The sequence below is a fragment of the Cannabis sativa genome, chromosome 5 (assembly GCF_029168945.1).
Source record: "Cannabis sativa cultivar Pink pepper isolate KNU-18-1 chromosome 5, ASM2916894v1, whole genome shotgun sequence".
NCBI classification, from domain to species: Eukaryota; Viridiplantae; Streptophyta; class Magnoliopsida; order Rosales; family Cannabaceae; genus Cannabis; species Cannabis sativa.
Window position 1 is genome coordinate 73,656,793 of NC_083605.1, and position 15,532 is coordinate 73,672,324.

The following is a 15,532-nucleotide window of genomic DNA, read 5'->3' on the forward strand; positions in this document are numbered from 1 at the left end:
TTTGGTAGAATGACTATTCTATTTTAAAAAAGAAAAAGAAAGATCATTCCAATGTAATAAGAAAAAAAATGTAATGATTTTTTTATCAAATTTTTTTAAGCATTTTAAATTTTATTCTATTCCTATTGTTATTCTCATTTATATTTCTATTATTATATTTTCATTTCTCCCAACCAAACGTCACCTTAATTGTACATTAGTGTCTAGATAAGTACTACCTTTTACATTTCTTTATAAAAAAAGAGAGAAAATAAGTGTATTTTCAATAGTATTTTCTATCACTATTAATTTATTATATTATTTGCGTGTCACATATTTAAATATCGTGTCACAAATTTATTTATTTATAATTGTATATCTCATGTTTTGTTTATAGTTAATTATAATGTGATTATAATATACTATTTAAATGTTTCTCCTTCTTATTAAAATTAAATTGTCTAATTATATTTAATTTTACTAATGTAATGATTGTTCATGTATTAAATTATATTTCTGAATTTTAATATTTACTTAAATCATACTTTCTAAACTTTAATATATATATTAAATTGCGACTCTTAAATTTTATTTATCTATGTCAAGTTTTTTAAAATAAAATTAGATAAAAATTCTTAAATTCAATAATTTTAATAGTTAAAGAGAACTTTTAGCGTCCTAAAATGTTCAAAAAGATAATTAAATACATGTCAAAATTAAAATTAATTTTACGATTATGTTAATCCAAAAAATTACAAGAGATGCAAGTATAGGAATTCTCATAGTGTGTATCTAATAATATAATAAGCTAAATTATTCTATTGGTATTAATATGTATTGTTGACATGTATTTTTTCGTAGGTATATTGGTGTTATGTGAGATGCTCTGCACCTGTACACAGTTATATAGGGATCATGAACACGTGTACACATCGAAGTGAGTGCACTCTTGGATCTCATTCAACTTATTTATATATAAATATATATTTTTTTATTTAAGCGTTTATATATTACACAATGCATAAATTGAGACTCGAAATCAGAACTTCCAACACACACGTACCCCTATGATCACTTGAGCTAACCTCAAGTGGTTATATAATTTTTATAGAAGAGGCCTAAAGAGTAATTTTGGTTGATTTTTATTTGTTTGTCATTTAAGAGAATCTTTTAGTTTATTTTTTTATGGTACATATATTATAATTATTTAAAATTATTTATAAATTTTTAAAAAAATTTAAATAATTTATTGTACCGAAAATAAAATTTAAATAATTACTTACCATTCGTATAAAAAAAATTGTCGCGTGAGTAACAAAAAAAATATAAATTTTAAAATTTACAGTTAATATTAAATAACTACAATACATGTGATAAAATAATTTTTTTTCTTAAATATCTAAATAAATAGAAGAATTATATTACAGTCATAGTAGTCATGCATGTAGTCAACACGTTTAGGACAAGGTCGGTACGTGGTATGGTGCAAAACAATGAGAAGTTAATACAAACTCAGATTTATATATTATATATATATATATATATATATATATCACATGAAGGGTATATATGTTGTCTAACAGCTTTACTTACCATTTATGGGCCATACCAATTACAGGTTTGACTTTCATTGCATTAAAGTGAATGGTAGTTTTGAATGAAATATAAACAAACTAAAAAAATTAGGTCAAAGTATGGAGAATGTGTTTAAAATTAATTGTTTTAGAGAAGCTTGGAGATGATTTGTATTATATATGATTGGTTAAATATATTGTATGAATTAATTGTGTTATACATTGGTGTAAAACAATAATAAAATAATTTCACAAATAGATATGTGAAATAATATTTGTTGTTGACATTTATATACAATGAGTTGTGTAAGATTCCTAAAAGATTGGAAATATTTGGATTTGATTTTTGATAATAATTATTTAACTATATATTATATATTTAGGAAATTACAACTAAAAAACGTTTAATCAACAAATACTTAAAAATGATAAAATTAATAATTCACACACAACAATTAGAAATTAAAACAGAGAGATGAACATAGTATTAAAACCAGAAACAATTAAAGCAACAACACAATAATATATACTAGTTCAAGTCTTATATATCGATGTGATCTATAACTCTACTTTAATTTTAGAACACCACCAAATCTTCTTTATTGATTGAGCAAGAACATGATACAATACAGTCGAGATCGATTCTCTGTTGGATTCTCTCAAAGTATTTATCTCTTACACTTTTACCCAAGAATCTTATTCATTTACAAAAGATTTTTCATACAAAATCCAAACTCAATCTCTCAATTTTCTCTGTACCTTTCAATATTTCTTTCTCAAGATCACCTCTTAAAACTCGTCTGATCTCGTTCTTTTCTAAAAATAATAAGTGTTGGTGGTATTTATAGGTCCAAGGTATAAATCTTAAAGTCGGTGGCTGCAAGTGCTAAGTTGTTAAGTTAGTTACGACTTAACAAACTTAACAAACTCCTCGTAACAATATCTCCACGTCAGCATAAGATAAATACTTCTCAATGAGATGTACGCTTCTCAAAAGATGGATCAAAGAATACGCTGAAGGGATTTTCTGAATAAGAAAGGCAATAACTGAAGTCGACTATCTGGAACTCCCTTCCATCCGGAACACCTACCCATCCAGAACTCCTTTCTAGAGGAATACTAGCTATCCTGAAGACTCCTTACGAGTGGACACAATAGATATCCGGGAACGCCCATTCGGATGACATCAATCATTCCACGAGACTTCTTCTTGATGGTTAAGTTAGACTTCAACTTTTCATAACCAGGACAACTTTTGGAGATCTTTTCATTTGGAGGAACTATACCACAAATTCTACATAGTTTCTTTAAATTAAAATATTAACGGTGATGAAGAAAGAATGCATCCACCATGGTTGGTATTCTAGATATCTCAGTATACTAACTTCTGAGATTGATCAATTTCAAACAATACTTGAACTTATTTACTGTTAAGACCTTAGTCCCAACATCAACAGGGTTATCTTTTGATCTGACCTTCTCTAATTCAATCAATCCCTCCTCTATCTTCTCTCTAATCCAGTAGAGTCTTATGTCTATATGTTTACTCTTTTCATGATAAACTAGAATCTTGCAAAGATGAATGGATGACTGACTATCTGAGTACACAATCACTCCACCTTTATTTGTTTCAATTCAAATAGAATTCCCCGAAGCCATAATGCTTCTTTCAATGCTTCTGTAGTAGCCATGAATTCTGCTTCTGTAGTGGAAAGGGTAACCACAAATTATAATTGGGCCTTCCAATATATACAGTTCCGGTTTGTCATGAAAGTGTAAGAAATGATTAATTTTCTCGTATCTCTATTCAAGTATAGTCAATGTCTATGAATCCTTTCAATTCTAGTTCTCCTTTTACTTTCATAGATTAGACCATAGTCCCAAGTGCCATTTAATTACCTTAATAACCATTTAAGAGTTTTCTAATGTTCAATGCCCAGATTAGACATGAATTGACCTAGGATGCTTAGAGTATGAGCTATGTTTGGTCTGGTGCTCACCATCACATACATAAGCATCTCCTAAAATCACTGCATAGGTTAGGATTGAACATTTTGACCGGGTTTGACCCAAACCCGTCCAACCCGTCCAGATTCGACCCGGTTAACCCGTAAAATTTAAAAACTAATTCTGTTCGGGCGGATAGGGTTTAACGCGGTACACTTTTGGGTGGGTTCATGGATTGATTTTCTATAGCCATCGCATTTCAGTTGGACCCAAACTGGCCTGCCAACCCGACCAAAATTTAATTTTTTATTACATATATAATATATCAAAAATTAAAAAACCCTAAAATCTAAACCTTTTATTTTTATTACATATATAATATATTAAAAAACAGTATATAATATATTATATAATATAGTTTGAAACTTTTTAGATTGACGGGCTAGGTTCGGGTACAATTTTTTGAACCTGAAAACCGACAAACTCGCCTAATATTTAGCCCTACATAGGGTACATCCTTCATTTCTTCTTTCTCTTTTGCTTTACTCGGGCACTATTCCTTCGACAAAACAAACTATCTGCCTAACAGAACGAATGCGCTCTTTGCATCTTTGATGTTGACTTCTAAATAAATTTCTTAATATACACAAATTACTTTAAGTTGGCTGTTCCTTCCTTACTATTCCTTAAAACTTCAATATCAAGTATCTTTTGAACTAATCCAAGCCCCTTCATCTCAAATTCTCTTTTAAGCTTTGCTTTGATACTTTTGATCACGAATTTACCTTTGCTCATGATGAGCTTATCGTCCACATAGAGCAATAAAAACACAGCTATAGATTGCTCAAAATTCTCGAAATATAAACAATGATCATATGTGGATCGTTTGAACCCGATTTGTTACATATAAGTATCAAATCTTTTATTCTATTGTCTTGTGGACTATTTCAAACCATATAAGGACATAATGAGCTTGCACACTAATTCAACTCATTTTTTATTCTACTTGAAACCTAGGTGGTTGCTTCATGTAGATCTTTTCATCCAAGAATTCATTAAGAAAGGTAGTCTTAACATCAAGTTGTTCAACTTCAAACTCTAATTGAACTTCCGATTTCCAAAGACAACATCAATCTTATCGTCTTATAATTTACTACAGGTAAGAAGATTTCAATGTAGTTTATTCCTTCCACCTAAATAAAACCCTTAGCCACTAACATGGCTTTGAACACTGGTTCATTCTCATTAATTCCCTTTTTCATCTTTATAATCAATTTGCATTCCATGATCTTTTTATAATAACACAGTATTTTTGAAAAAAATTTCTGTGTAGCAGTATTTTTGTAAAAATTAACTCAAATTCTAGTATTTTTGGAAGTTTCTCTAATTTTAATAAAAGGATGGGTATGTTGGTATTATTTGAGGAAATTACACTACATACCTCTTTTGACTTGATGCTTTTAATTTTTACCCTTTCTTTCAAAGCCTATTATGCTTACCTCATTTTTCAATTATTCTACCGATTTTACTTTTATCACTTGACGATAGTTTTTATTTTTCTCTAATCAAAATTTTACCCTAAATTTCACACAAACCTACACATCCATCTACAAAGAATACAAATTTATTATGTTTAAAATTATGTCTTGGTTATGTGAGTGTGTGAGGATAATTTGAGTATAATACTCATAAAAAAAAGATATATTTATATTAAATTTTATTTAAAGGTAAATTTGATTAATGTATAAAAAAGGGATAATTTTACAAATACACAAAAATAACAAAAAAATTACAAAAATACGGTTTTACATAATTTTAAATATTTTTACGATTTTTTTTATTTTATTTACAGAAAACACGGTTTTTTATGTTGTTATCTTGTTAATTTGTTGTTGATTTTTTGTTATTATTTTGATGTTATTTAAATATTATTTTCATATTACTTTTATATGGTTTTTTTGTTGTTTTCATGTTGTTTCTATAGAATACCGTAAAAATATAAAAAAAAATTCTTTAAATGTAAAAATGTAATTTTTTTACAAAAAAAAAAAAAAATTGTGGCTTGTGTAATTATCCGAAAAGAAAATGGATATTCTCCAACTTCTCTTGTTTTGATTTAGCCCAATGTGAGAAGCCCAGGCCCATTTATAATCCAAAACTGACTTCTCTTCGTTTTGGCTTTCTTCAGACCTTACCTCACTAACAACGGTACATCAGAAATATTATCACTAACTGATCGGAGATCGGAGAGGAGGAATTTCATTTCACTCCTTGGCCTGATATACAATAAATTCACTCACAACAGGTACTGTAATTAATGCTTTGTCTGGTTGTTTGTTTTCTATACAAACCATTCTACAGGTATATGATTTAGCTATATTATCCAATTCTCTCTCTTCTTTTTTAATAATAGTTAGGTTTGTCAAATAAGTTCATAATGTTTAGTTCTAAGATTTAGTAATTGTGTTAATAAATTATAATTACGTAAGGGGCCTAAGGGCCAGGGCCAACTTTTATAATTTTCTGATTTTGGTTTAACAAAGAAATTTCTGTTATCTTCATTCATGTGAATCTCATTTATATGGTATATTTTCCTACATATATATATATTTTATTTCAGTACTGTGTTTAAGTTTGGGATGATTCTATATCTTGAAGTGTTTTTGGTAACATTGGGAAACTTCTCTTCTAATAAAATCTAATTTATAGTTTTCAAGGCAATTTGAATTGTAATTATTTTAACTACATGTGTTGTTGATTGGAGAGATAATGCTTCATTGGATAGTTTATAGCCTGTTTAGAGAAGTTGTGAACAATTATTGGTTTATTTAGAGAAGTTTTGAACCAAAATGGGCAATGCTTCATTGAATAGCTAATAGCTTGTTTTGAGAAGTTGTCAACAATTATTGGTTTTTATTCATTTGCATCTCTTCAGCATTTTTGTTAGTATTTGACATGTTTCTGTTAATACTAATAGAAGTTTTAAAAATATTATGATAAACCATAAGAAATTCTGTTAGATATGAATTTTTTTTTTTGATAATTTGTTAGATATGAATTTATTATATACTTTTATATATATTATATGATTAAAAGTGGACAATTAATCAATTGTATTAGTTTAGTCAAATTCGATCTTAGTTATCTGTTGCTACTATCCTTTTCATCTATTTATTTATTTATTTCTGGGGGTTTGATGAATGAATCTGTGATCAGTGATCAAAATCTAGACTCTAGAGTATCTTAATTCAGATCCTTCTAGTTAAGATTTACTGTAATGACTTGTCTTTTTCCTTTTGATGCATGAAACGTTTCTCAAAACCAAGATGAGCAGCTGTTTTATGAAATGTCATCAGCCTAATTTATGGTTTTGTGTTGCATGGATTATTATTGTACATTTAATTAGTTACACCATTTTGAAATTTTCAGTGTTTGGTGACTTATTATGTGAGAAATCTAAGAACATAAGCCACTTGAGGGTAGCTCAAAAGTGGTTGGGTGTGTGTGGATTTGGGGGAGGGGTTCAAATCCCCTTTGTGTAAAAAGAAAATGAGGAGAGAAATTAGAGAACATATATATATAATAGGTTTTGTATACCTCAAATCTTAATAGCTTAAAATATTTGGACAACTCAACTCATTTCAGATGAGTCATTTCGAGTTATTACTCTCAAACCATTGATGCTAATTTGATCTTATTAGGTTTTGAGCAAATGGGTAGCCTCTGGTCTAGCTTTTACCTTTATAAAGATCCTTGTTTAGTTTCAAATCACAATACAAGAAACTGCAAATATTGAACCATATGCATATTCATTCATATATGATGGCAATTTGATTTATTCAATTTATACTTATCTTTATATATTTATATATGTTGTTTTCTTTTAATTAGTCTATACTTCTTTGTACAGATCTCACTCTTGATCACCTTTCCCAACTTCTTATCAAACCTCAATCATTTAAGGCTTTGGAAATTGTTGCATTTGTTTCCAGAGTTAAGAAAAGTATTCAATTCAATTCAGATTTTGTACTCATTCTTTTTGGAAAGACAGCCTTTTTTTTTTAATTGTGAGCCATTTAAACACAGAGAATCCAATCTGAAATGGAAAACCCACCACCTGGATTGGTTATATCTATGACTGAACCAATCCTCTCATTCCTCACATCAGCTTCCACAAATCACAAACTTTCTCAGGAGCTTCAAGAAATTGCTTCTGATATCTCTTCAAAACCTAATGTTCCCTACAAGTCTCTCCGAACCATCTGGTCTTCCTCTGATATCACTGACCGCCCTAGCTTGATTCAACTCCTTTCCGGCTCAAAGTTTGTTCTAACAAGCCCCAAACCTCGAGAAAAGGTACATTATACTTCTACTCTTTTGCCCTAAATTACTACACACACATATTAGGTTTACTAATTTTAAATTGTTAGCCAATCTTTTATAAGTGTGGTTTTGAAGTATATTAGTTTGTTAATTTGGGTTTTGCTGGTTTTAGAGTGAGGAGCTCAAGGCAAGACTAAAAACGCTTCAAGAAATGGCAGAGAGGAAAGCATATGCAGAACTTGTGAAGGACATAACACCCAAGAAAGATGACACTGAGCCCTTTTCTTCTTACAAGGATCAAATGGGATTCGGTAAGCTCACTTTTCTATTTGGTTTGTTCGGTTTTGCTTTACTTCCACCACTAATACAATCCATTCATTCTCTTTACATTTTCTACTACTATATGGTATCAAGAGATATTTTCCTTTTAGGAGTTGGCCACAAGAAACTCCTCTTCTCTACTGTCAGTACCTTTTTCAATTTTCACAGTCACAGTCTATTACTTTATACTTGTTTCTCTTTTCGAGACAGTTGTTCCATTGTTCTCTTCACCTACCACTGCTGAATTAGAATTCCCAAATCCAAGATGTATGCCATCACCCCTGCTACTTAGAGATCAGTTTGCCTTTCCCATGTCTGAATATTTTCTTACTGGAGCATTGGTGATGAACTCACCATTACTAACCTTACATTTGACCTGATTAACAACTGATTGATTGATTAGTTTTTCGTATTTTATTTTTTTATTCCGTACTTGAACATACGATTCAATGGTATCTTAGTTAAATTTTCATTTGGATCATGCTCCAACTTCTAAACAGTGAATAAATTACAGGGTTACATGTTGCGCTGACGATGTTTACTGGCTATATGGCTGGTTATTTTGCATTCAGAGCATTATTCAACCACAGTCCTGCAATGGTATTTCCAGACATACGACATTAAGTTTGTTTTTTCTGATATTTATTATTTCTTTCATGGATACCCTTTTCTTTTATTTGTCGAAATAAATGTTCCCTTATGTAGTTTGTTTTATGAATTTGATATCATTCAAATTTTGTCTCCAGAATGCTGCTGGCGGAGTTCTCGGATTTATAATCGGCATGCTAGTTGAAACATTTCTTTTTATAATTAGAACATCTAACCAAGAAGTTAGATCTTCTCAGAAGAAGAAAGATCAATAGTCTAGGCCTTTAAAGGGTTGGTCATTTCTTCTATTCTATTATGTTACACCTACTACTCAACCTGCAATATCTCTTGCTAATGACATCAAAATACTTCCTTTATCACATTATTCTCACTTCATTTTTCAGTGTACCTTATATAGTTCTACTTTGTATCAATTTTGAATTTTGGCAAAACTCAAGAATGAGAGGGGAAAAACCAGAAAAGTAAGTGTAGAAAATATTGTTTTACTTTATTAATTTAATATTCTTATTTAATTCGGTATCCACATATATTGGGAAACCAATTTGTATATATCCATACTTAGTTATTTTAGGCTGATTTGATTGTAATTAGGTGACTTTATTTTATTTGTAATTACTTTAAAATATTAGGCCTTAAATACTAATTATTCCTGTAGGTTGTACAATGCCTATTTACATGGCATAACTCTCAAATCATAAATCGTGAGGAGTTATTTTTCACATGGTATCAGAGCCTAAAAGCTTAACCTTAAAACTACTGCTGCTCTATCTCTTTGTCTAGTTTTTTTCTACTTCTTTCTTCCATAATGGCCACTGTAACCAACCCAAACACTCAAAACTACCTCTAATGTCTCTTCCACATCATTTGATCAACAAAAATCTCTCCAAATTACTTTACACAAGCTTAATGGTCAGAACTTTCTGTAGTAGTCTCAATCCATGAAGAAGTACCTTAGAGGACGAGGATGAGGACGATTGGGGTATTTCACTAGTTTTGTTCCTACTCCTTAGACTGATGATCCCTCTTATGCTAAGTGGAAGTTTGAAAACTCTCTCATCATAGCCTGGTTTATCAACTCAATGGAAGTGTACATTGGTAGACTTATTTATTCTTTTCTACTACTAGAGAAGTGTGGGAATCTGCTCAGGAGGCCTTCTCGGTAGGGGTGTTTATAAAAATCAAAAAACCGAAATTGACTATCAAACCAACCAGACCATAACTGAATTTTCAATTCCACATCATCATCAAATTTAGTGGTCGGTTTTGGTTACGGTTTTTTTTTGATATGGCGGTCTGGGCCCAGGTTCGGGGTCAGGGGTTGGATCTAGGGCTAGGCTCCGTGTTCAAGTTTGGGGTTGGGGCCAGGCTCAGGGTTTTGGTCTGGGGGCCGGGTTTAGAGTTTTGGTCCAAGGTCTAGGGATGGGGCCAGGATCGAGTCTGGGGTCCGAGTCTGTGTTTGGGTCTTGGACCCTTTTTAAATATCATAATACAAGGTAATACAAATCATTTGTTATGTATTTAATAATACGGTTCGTATTATATTAAATTTTTTTGTCGTAGTAATTAATACATTACAAATTTTTATCCAAACCATACATAGTGTTCGTTGTTATCTAATACAATACGATTTTTATACGACTTACCAAACGAGCCCTAAATGTGATTTTTGGGTTACTCCTCTACGAAGAAGGGCTACGAATGCTACCATCCTTCTATTCGTCGCGTGTACATCTCAATAGATGTTACATTCCATGAAGATCAATCCTATTATTCCAACCTTTTTATTCAGGAGGGACAGTGAGTGATGTCTCAAGTTAGGATAGCCTTTTAAAGGATCCCTAAAATTTCAAAGTTTCTAAATCCATCTGAATCTCAGCCACCTAAGACTAAGGAACTCTTAGTCTATTGTCGGCAACCAAAAAATACTCAAGTAGTACAGTCCACTAATGCTCCAGCATCTCATAAATCTGATCCATAGACCACTCCTGATGTAAGTAACTCTTCTCATGATCTTATTTACTCTAATTTTCCTGATAACACTTTTCATGATGATTCTTCTCATAAGATTGAACCTGAATCCAAGTTACCTATTCCTGAGAGAAAGGGTGTTCGGAGCTGTACTAAACAACCTATCTCCAGATATGTCTGCTATAATAAACTCTCTCCTCATTATAAAGCTTTCGAATTAAAAGTTGAGCAAGTGATAGTCCCAGGGATATTATTGAGGCACTGTCACAGAAAGAATGGAAGCAAGTAGTCTAGGAGGAGATTGGGGCACTCGAAGCTAACACTACATGTTGTTAGCGATAAACATGTGGTGGGGTGTTAGTGGATGTTTACAACTAAACACAAGGTTGATGAAACAATAGATCTATATAAAGTGAGATTAGTTGCAAAAGGCTTCACTTAAACTTATAGTGTGGATTACAACAAGACTTTTGCTCCTGTTGCAAAGTTAAACATTGTTCGAGTTCTACTATCCATTGCTGCCAATCTGGATTGGCTCTTACAATAGCTAGATATCAAGAATGCATTCTTTTTGTGACAGTCAATTGTCTCATGATCCGTAAGGAGAAATGCTAGGTAAGCTGTGCAATCCGCATCGCTCAGGGAAAGTCAAGTGTGATGATTCTGAGAATGTGTAGGCATAGGACACACAGTTGAAGAGGGCATAAATAGATTGAAGGGTATTACTTATATCAACAAGGTGCATCTTGTTTTTGGTAGCCCATCACTTGAGAACTCCAAATTTAATCGTGCTTGACTTGGAGAAATCTTTGGATGGATGACCTCCTTGAAAATTTTCCCATTAAGCGTGCGATTGAGGACAAAGCATGCTGAAAATACTCGTATTGTTTGCAGGGTCGGTCGTTAGTCTAAGAAGCAACTAGAGTAACGTACTTGTGTATATGAGCTATGAGTTCGTGGGAGAATGTCCAAAGGAGGCTTGAAGCAGGGACATTACACTATTGGATATTTGGAGGAAGAACTCTTATGAGGATTCCTCCTAGATTTGATGATAGGTATGGAAAAGAGAATGTGTCTCACATGAAAAAGTCTCTCTATGGTTTAAAGCAGTCTCCGTGGGCATAGTTTGAAAGATTTAATCAGGTTATAAAAAGGGCATGGATACTAACAAGCGCAGTCTCCGTGGACATGATAATAACATGCAATGACATTAGAGAGCAAGAAAATCTTAAAAGTGTGCTAGCCCAGGAATTCAAAGTGAAAGATATTCAACCTATGAAATATTTTTTGGGTATGGAAGTGGGAGGAAATAAACAAGAAATTGTGGTCTCTCAAAGGAAATATATTCTAGATCTTCCAATCGGGCCAAGTCTAATATCTACTTTGGGGGTGTTTGGCTTCTGTGGCATTAATCGGTCTTTGTTATTGCTGCTTGGCCTCACGCAAGCCAAAGACTACTCCTAATCAAGGACATCCATGGCTTCTTCTGCCCTTGTATGGTAACTCTCAGACCATGACAAAAATGTCCACAACTTCGCAAAAAAGTGGGACGGCTAGCTGCATCTCGTTGGCTTCATCCAATCTCGGTCGTATTTTTATGTTCCAAGAGATCCTAGATGTTGCCAACAAGTTTGATGAGACACTACTACTTGGGGTTGGTGGTTTTGGTAGGGCTTACAAGGTAACACTTAGCAGTTTAAAGAGGGAAGCCCATATCTGAACAGTCTTGCTGAGTTCAGATTTGAGATTGAAATGCTATCCAAGCTTTGCCATCATCACCTTGTATCTCTTATTGGATATTGTGATGAAAGGTCGGAAATGATTCTTGTATACAAATACATGACAAACAGACCTCTCGAAATTTGTATTAGAGCTACAAGGGGGCTCAATTATCTTCACACTGGGGTTGCTCAAAGCATCATTCACTGAGATATGAAGACAAGAAACATCCTCTTGGATGAGAATTTTGTTGCCAAAGTTGCTTATTTTGGCCTGTCAAAAACAGGTCCTTCCCTTGATCAGACCCATGTAAGTACAGCTGTGAAGGGTAGCTTTGGTTACCTTGATCCTGAATACTTCAGAAGGTAGCAACTTACAGAGAAATTAGATGTGTATTCATTTGGGGTGGTACTAATGGAGGTTCTCTCCACTAGACCTGCTCTAAACCCAGTTCTTCCCCGGGATAGCAGAATGGGCAATGGCATGGCAAAGAAAGGAATGCTAGATCATATCATGAACCCAAATTTGGCTGGGAAGGTAAACATGGCTTCTCTTAAGAAGTTTGGCGAGACAGCTGAGTACGGTGTTGACAAGCCGTCTATGGGTGATGTGTAATGGAATCTTGAATATGCTCTTCAGCTAAAGGAGACTTCATTTGCACTCATGGAGCCTGATGATAACAGCACAAACCACATCTCAGTCATCCAATTGACCCCCATAGAGCCATTTGATAACAGTGTGAGTACGATTGATCTCGGTGACTGACAATGATGCAGAAGATACTGCCACAACTGCTGTATTTTCTCAACTAGTAAATCCACAAGGAAGATAAGAACAAAACACTCTTTTGGATCAATGATCTTGCGCGACAGTGGATGTCCATAGAATGAAGGTTATTTCTTTTAATTATTCTGTTTCAGTGCCTCATTTTCTTCCATGATTATTTGTAATATATAGATATGGATGGTGCCAATTAGCTCTGACAAAAATTGCATTTTCCTGTTCTTTATTAGAATTATATTGTTGTTTTGATACAATTTATCATAGCTCTTCAAGTTTCGCAAAGATACAGATTGATTGTATAAACCTTCACTATTATATCCACATTCAATGAGTACAGAAAATAATGTAGCATTTGTGATCAAAAAAGAAAAAGTTAATTCAAGCATAACAATTGGTTACTTTTTCTCATTCAATTCAAATAGAAAAAAATGTCTAATCAATTTGGATTGACTTTGGTTGATATGATTTGTCCTTGCACTCTCTAGATTTACAATAGCAAACATGCTTCTGTTTTGCATCATGACCATTATTGCGACCATCTCTGTACTTGTATGTTAGCTCTTGATGGAACATGATATGTTTGGTTGCAAAAAATATTACATGAGGTGGAATCGATTTATCCTCATGTTTGTATACAACCATCATTACTAAATGTAGATTTGGTTTGTGGCATCGATTGTTGATGAATTGTGCCACGTTCTCAAAGATTGCCGCATCTATAGTGAATGAACGCTCGATTGGGACAAAGTAGTCATCGCAACACCCCCAAAGAGTCCTCTCAAGTTAGCCAACATATTTGCATACGAAAGCTCCTTTGGAAATATTGTTGTTTAAAGATGTCAAGCCCCATCCTTTTTTTCAGTTTTGAAAACTTCTAGCTTATAATTTATGCTATAATGACTGACTTTGTTGCGGCAAGAAGAAAGTCACTTGCATGAATTGCCACACTCATAGATAATGGTTCTTTCTTATCATCTTCATCATCAAGAATCTCATTGGGTTCATATGGGAATTTATCCTCATTTTTAATCCCACATGAACACATTTTTGAATCTGAACAACCATCTTTTGTTTTAAATAGTTGGTTTTGAAACTTCTTCAATATTATTTTTTGAATAAATAAGGGTTCTTTCTTATCATCTTCATCATCACTAAATGCAAGAATCCCATTGGGTTTTTATGAAAATTTACCGTTTAGAGTTGGCCAACATATTCACATATGAAAGCATATGAAAATTAGACAACATATTCACATATGAAAGCTATTGTTGTTTAAAGATGTCAAGCCCCATTCCTTTTTCTCAGTTACTTATAGTTTATAATTTATGCTATGCTGACTGACTTTGTTGCGATAAGAAAAAAGGCACGTGCATGAACTGCCACACTCATAGATAATGAGTTCGTTCTTATCATCTTTTCATCAGTAAGTGCAAGAATCTCATTGGGTTCATATGAGAATTTACCCTCTAATCCCACATGAACACATTTTTGAATCTGAACAACCATTTTTTGTATGGAATTTACCCATTTTTAATCTCATGAACACATATTTTTGAATTCGAACAACCATTTATAGTTAATTCTGAAACTTCTTCAACACTATTTTTTAAATTATTCACAACAGGGATAAGATGATTTTCCTCAATCTGAGATATGTAGTTTCTTTATCAATAAAGAACAGTGTTATTTTTTGCGTTTGAACTTTACAAATAGACTTGGACCAAGCAAATTATATTCTAATTTAGAGGTTATAACTAAATAGAGTTATACTAGAAAAAAAAATTAAAATACTAAAAAATATCAATGTAACAATAATAACAATAAATACTTATTAATACTATATTATAATAGAATTATTTTAGAGTAAATATAACTCGGGCAGTGAAAAGGTCTGCAGCGAAGGTTGCCAAGACCGAAGGGAGGCCAACGAAGACTGGCTCCCCCGTAATGATCCAAGAATGGGAGCGTATCTTGATTGGTTCTGTTCCTATTTTCTTGCCCACTATCGTCTCAGTGATGGTTACCTCTGCGGAGGAAACTGAGGCAACACCGACTTCTCAACCTCGGAGAGGTAGGAAGGCGACAAAAGGGAGGAGGGGGACAAACACTTCACCTTCACCAAACCCTCTTGAAATGAGGGAATTAGTAGGAGGCACCCCGATTAGGCCTCCGATCGTAATCTCTGTCAACCGCCAAGGTCAACAGGGGGCATCTGCTGAGATCAATGAACGCCCTTTATTAGATGAAGGGTGTAGGACGCCTTTCTCCTTCCCAAAGAAGGCTAGAAGCGATAGTGTAAGGGTTCCCAA

The 15,532-nt window shown here is 32.9% G+C and overlaps 1 protein-coding gene and 1 pseudogene across 1 annotated transcript; both read left to right on the forward strand.

Annotated features, from left to right (window-relative positions):
* Positions 1–5,607: 5,607 nt before the first annotated feature.
* On the forward strand, positions 5,608–9,265 carry LOC115715586 (uncharacterized). Its single transcript, XM_030644224.2, has 5 exons — positions 5,608–5,805; positions 7,411–7,856; positions 7,996–8,134; positions 8,659–8,744; positions 8,891–9,265. Exons 2-5 carry the CDS (start codon positions 7,602–7,604, stop codon positions 9,005–9,007), a joined length of 597 nt encoding a protein of 198 aa, XP_030500084.2. The 5' UTR covers positions 5,608–5,805; positions 7,411–7,601; the 3' UTR covers positions 9,008–9,265.
* Positions 9,266–9,377: 112 nt separating this feature from the next.
* On the forward strand, positions 9,378–14,755 carry LOC133038022 (receptor-like protein kinase THESEUS 1; annotated as a pseudogene).
* The last annotated feature ends 777 nt before the right edge of the window (positions 14,756–15,532 follow it).